This window comes from Zea mays, chromosome 9, assembly GCF_902167145.1.
Source record: "Zea mays cultivar B73 chromosome 9, Zm-B73-REFERENCE-NAM-5.0, whole genome shotgun sequence".
NCBI lineage: Eukaryota > Viridiplantae > Streptophyta > Magnoliopsida > Poales > Poaceae > Zea > Zea mays.
This window is the reverse complement of record NC_050104.1, coordinates 110,117,992-110,123,991: the sequence shown is the minus strand read 5'-3', so window position 1 is coordinate 110,123,991 and position 6,000 is coordinate 110,117,992. Positions and strand designations below refer to the sequence as shown.

The 6,000-nt window shown below is 37.8% G+C and overlaps 1 protein-coding gene across 1 annotated transcript; it reads left to right on the top strand.

The window, feature by feature from the left end:
* The first annotated feature begins 4,415 nt into the window (after nt 1-4,415).
* LOC103640165 (uncharacterized) lies at nt 4,416-5,798 on the top strand. The gene is made up of 3 exons (XM_008662796.2): nt 4,416-5,136; nt 5,225-5,442; nt 5,517-5,798. The coding sequence occupies exons 1-3, from the start codon at nt 4,416-4,418 to the stop codon at nt 5,796-5,798; spliced, it is 1,221 nt and encodes a 406-aa protein (XP_008661018.2).
* The last annotated feature ends 202 nt before the right edge of the window (nt 5,799-6,000 follow it).

Here is a 6,000-nt window from a genome sequence, read left to right as displayed (position 1 = left end):
TACCTGCTTGCCGTGATCAAAGGGAAAGAGAAAATAGACATATAGTATGTTACTGTTTCTATCATTTCAAATAATGTTCTTTCTTATATAATCCTGATATTGCATTAAAATCTTTAGTGTTGTCTATACTAACATACTACTCTCATTTATATACAGGTATGAGGTTCTATCACTTTTGGCCCTGAGACTTTTATGTACATATTAATCTGGTGTTTAAACCTTCCTAAAACGGTGTCTATGCAAGAAAAGCTAGGCCACTTTTGATCAACAGACTCATTTGCACCTTGCACACATAAAAAGGCTCCATCACTTTTGGTCACAAAACTTTTATGTATATATTAACCTGATGTTGAAGCCTTTCTACAACTATGTGTGTATCCAAGCAAAACTATGTCACTTCTGGTTAGTAGACTTTTATGTACATATGACTCCCCTGTTGGAACCATTGTACAACTATACTTGCCTATGTAAACTCTGCAGATACACTATTACTGGACACTAAATTATGCTAGTTCAATGTAACTTGCTACTTATTGTAATCTAAATTTGTAGTACTACTGCTACTGCGTTGTTGGTATAAAAAAAATTACGCGCGCAGGCGCGCGCGTAACGCACTAGTTTCCTTACTATTAAAGCAGTAAGGAAAACTGCTCCTACGATTATAGAGTTGCATGTAGCAAACCACCCCACACTAAAAAAATGTCGCAACAACGCAATCAACAGTAAATAAGTTGTTGTGTTTGTGTTTTCATAAACAAAAGTAATGCACATCATTCATAGTTTTGACAAGCAAAAGTAATTTATATTTAATATTATCTAAATTGGTAGCAGAATTTACACGTATGCGCTATTTTTACGTAATACAATAAACATAAAAAAATATGTGAAGGTATACTACAAATACGGTAGAACCATAAATAAAAACAGATTCCTGTAAATGTAGGTAGGGAAATGGGCAAGAGGGAAAGAAAAAAAAAAGGAAAAAGGGAAAAAATCGAACTGGATTAGCAATGATAAATAGTTTCGTCATAGAAAACATAGTAAAATGTATTTGCACCTGCTTTGCAAGGGCCAAATATGTTACCACCTTTAATATCCTGTAACAACTCTTCTAATTTCATATGAAATACTCTTACAGGAATATCAGGTGCATCTGAAGATTTCTGGCCAGAGTGTTGAAGACCATCTATAATTTCAGGCCACTTTGCATTGCATGTAAATGTTACAAAAAAGTCGGGTGGACCATGGACTCTGCAGATGGCTATGCTATCATGGTAATTTTGTATCATATATCGTCGTCCACCAATGTGTGATGCCGGAAGTACGATTGTTTTTCCCATTTCGTCACCGTTTATGCAGCCTCTACTAACAGCATCTGATATGCCTTGAAGATTTTCCATTCGTAATTTATCTTGATTGTTTAGAATATACATAAGTCTATTTTCATCAATACAGGCACGAGCATCGACCTTAGCCTGGTTTGATAGTGTACCATAAGATAGAAATGGATTTGGCTGGCCAACCTTGTAATGAAATTGATAGCAATAGTATTCTTGCATGGTTATATGAGCCCTTGAATTTGTTCCTCTAACCCTTGTATCACTATAAGCAACACCAACTTGGAATCCACGCTCTCCATATGGAAACAAAAGTGGATATTGGAGAGCCATATATGCTGGATGCAATGATGAAATACGCCTCAATTCCGAATTTCTTGTCTCTATAATAATGTCTCGTTTGAAGGTATCAAGTGAGAAATCACCAATAACAAGCATGGCTAAATCATCGGTTGTTGGCATATTGTACTGCACAGGATCTCCTTCTCTAGCCCTAATAATTCTGATGATAAATTCTTCATTTGTGTGTTCATTAAGCCTTTCTCTGGCAAGCCTAAATTTCTTAGCAAAGGGATTGTGCTCGTCCAACATTTTTAATAATTCTTGTACAATATCTTGTCGTATAGAAGAGGTAGGACCATCAGCAGCGGATAGAGAGTTTATTCGATTGTTGACCTCATGTGCTGTATCATACACATAAAGCTGAAGAAATTTAGGAGGCTGGTCGTTTACTGGCAGTAATGATCCTATTCGATGGTGGACTTGACCGCATATCTTAAAGATTGGAGGACCATGACCATCATTCACTGACCTATCAATATGAGCTCCCATAGATGTGAATGCAAACAAGCAATTATATTGCCTGATATTTTACATGAAGGATTTAGATATCGAATCGCCATCAAACCGGGCTAGTGATAACAATGGTTCAGGTCTAGGGCTGTAAGGAGGAAGACGGACTTTGCCGCCTTTGCAACAATTATTGTAAACAATTGATCGATTTCCACTTGACGATCCTATTCTTTCATTATACCAGAAAAGAGCAGAACAGTGGGTGCATTGGTAGCATGGCGGTCCATAGTAAGATCGAGCATGGTAAGAAGCTGCATTTCGTTTACACAAAGTAGTATTAGCAAATATTTTTTAAAAGAATTATTTTAAAAAAAAATCCCTTTGTTCCCATCCATCTTTATGTTCAAATTTATAAACTCTTTTAGGTGCAGTTTTCACCATCTTTTTTATTCAAATCCGTAAATTTTGTTTAGGTGTAGCTAGTAAGTACAGTTTGTCTAAAAAATGGGTTACATCCAGAATTGGACATACCTTTGAGTGCTTCAACAAATTTTGGGTCGAAGTGACCACATTGTAATGTTGAGGCTTGCTGAGAGGATGCGAATGCACCTAAAATAGTATATCTATATTTTTAGAACTAGGTACCTATATGGTCTCCCTTTTAAAAAAATTAAAAATAAAAGGGTAGATGGTCACGCTACCTGAGGATATTAACCTTCTCTCATTCAACAATTGTCTACGTATGCGACGAGCTTCCACAGGAGGTACAGACGATGGGGCGCAACATGTACTGATTTGTTCTGGCATGATAAATTGTTGTATGAGCATAACAATCCATGGATGATACCTTTTTCCGTTTAGATTTGGGTGATGTATGTAGACAGGGTACGAAGGCGCTTACTCCTCTTCCTTGTGATGTTTGAAACAGCATGTTCCATTTTGGATCAGCGATATTAATTTCTACACATTAATAATGTAGCAAATTGGAACATTTCACGCTTTAAACCTACGTTTTTTTTAATAATATGTAAGTATATATACGTAGATCAAGTATATAGTGATCTTTCGGTATATAAATATATATATATATATACTGCTGTACCAGCAAAACAAGGAATACATGCAGTGTTTAATAATTCTAACGAAAAAAAATAGAATCACAATTGTATAGGAACACATGCAATGTTTTATAATTTAAACGGAAAAATGGAGTTGCAATTGTACATATGTGCATGAACTGGAATATTGGATAATATTGATGGTGAAGTATCAAAGTGTGTACAAAGTACCTGGTTGATGAGTCACTGGACGTGAGATGACCTGATAAGATTAGTGAGACTGAACTTGTTGACACGGGCTATGATTTCGAACTCCAGTTTATCCTGGTCTGTTATATATATATATATATATATATATATATATATATATATATATATATATATATATATATATATATATATATATATATATATATATATATATATATATATATAAACAAATTAGTAGATACCGCAGTTAAGGTATATACGTATATTATATAGCGAAATTAGAATGTTATATGAATATATACTGTTGTACCAGTAAAATAAGGAATACATGCAGTGTTTTAATAATTCTAACCAAAAAATAGAATCACAATTGTATAGGAACACATGCAATGTTTCATAATTTAAACGAAAAATGGAGTTGCAATTGTACATATGTGCATGAACTGGAATATTGGATAATATTGATGGTGAAGTATCAAAGTGTGTACAAAGTACCTGGTTGATGAGTCACTGGACTTGAGATGACCTGATAAGATTAGTGAGACTGAACTTGATTTCGAACTCCAGTTTATCCTGGTCTGCTATGAAGAGAAAAAAAAACAAATCAGTAGATGCCGTAGTTAAGGTATATACGTATATTATATAGCGAAATTAGAATGTTATACGCAGGAGCAGTAAGCCAACAAAGAGCACCCCTTTTTTCGATGTATATGTCATCTGGAAAGTAGGAGTGATAAAGAAGCAGGGGAGAGACGGAAGATTTAGAGGATGATAAGGCGACTCGAGAAGCAACAACGTTCAAATGGTGACGGTGTCAACAATAATCTGTTAAAATTGCGAGAAGATCTTAATTTTTACAGCGATGGATAAAGCAATATCTGGTTTCCTGATGCTGAAACTTTTCTGTAACAATCTGTCATTTTTCTTCTCACGATCAAGCTCAGAGATTTCCTTATTATGAAAGCAGCAGGGAAAACAGCATGACTGGTTCTTGAACACTATACAAGGCTTTGGAGAGATGGGATGTGCTGCTTCCAGGTTAGAAGATGAGGAGGCTGTCAAGATGTGCCGGGACAGAAGGGACTTGATCAAGCAGGCACTGGAGCAGCACAACCTATTTGCATCTTCACCGTGGGACTTCTTCTGGAACCCATTCTCATCACTGGACAGCTTTACATATCCCCGCCCTCGGAGTAGCTATGACAATGTGGTCACTGATGATGAACTCGTGAGGTTACAACGGGTACGAGAGGAGGAAGGAATCCCAGAACTTGAAGAGGAAGATGATGAGTGTCAAGAGCATGTACAGATGGACAGAAAAGAGGAAAAAGAAGAGCACGACAATGCAGATGATGATGAAGACGATGATGAAGACGATGGCGAGGAATGTGAGCATTCAGATGAGTGTATGGTTTCTAATGTGAATTTCGATGCCAATATGAAGCAAGAAACAAAGGGATTTGAATCCAAAGGTATTCAGTGTACTGAAGCACCAGAACCTTGCAAGACAGTAGAACTTGAGATAAAGGCACACAAGAAAGAGTTGATGAGAAACAGAGTAGCAAATGCAGAAGAAACTCCTGGTTTCATAGTATATCTGAATCGAAGGCCAGCAAGCTTGGTTGAGGCCATGAAGGATATCGACTGTCAGTTCTCAGGGATATGTGACGCTGCTCGGAAAATCTCAGTAATGTTGGATGCAAGTAGAGCTCAGTACTCAACCTCAAACGATCTTTCTGGTACTGTTTTTATGATCCACACTGAAATTACTCTTAAAGATCCAGATTTGACACTTACTGAACATTGCTTGCCAATTGTGTATTGCAGCGAAGATGCTGAACCCAGTTGCACTTTTGCGTTCTGCGTCATCCCATTCATCATCATCTCGTTTCCTTCTTGCTCCCTCTAGCTCAATAGATGATCTCTTTGACAATGAGACTAGCAGCTGCTACTCTGAAGAATCTTGCAGTACCATGTCTGGAAGTCACCACTCTACCTTGGATAGACTCTATACATGGGAGAAGAAATTATACAAAGAAGTAAAGGTATGATCTTTGTCAGGGGCTTACACCAGTAGACAAATGCATGGAAAAGCCATAATTGTTTTGGTCACTTGCAGGCAGGTGAGCGGTTAAGAATCGAGTATGAGAAGAGGCTGACACATTTGAGGAACCAAGATGTGAAAGGCGAAGAACCTACCTCTGTTGATAAGACTTGTGCAGCATTGAGAAGCTTGCATACTCGGCTGAAGGTGTCAATACACACAGTTCAGTCGGTATCAAGGAGGATTGAAATTCTAAGGGATGAGGAGCTGCATCCTCAGCTTATGGAGTTGATTCTGGACACGGAGACGATCAGCAAGCACGACGTGATCAGGGATTTTCCTTCGCATCTCCTGTAGCCTACCACGCATCTCTGCTGGAGATTAAATAATGCATTGAGATGTGTAGTAGCTAAGACCTGTGCGGCGAGAGGCTGCACTGTGCGTCGCTGTTTGCTTGGTCGTCGATCTGGAGGGTTACTGGCCGGAACGACGCAACCAATTCGGGGGCGAGATTCCATCTACTACCATCAGCACAGCAAAGCTGCAGATCCGCGATGTA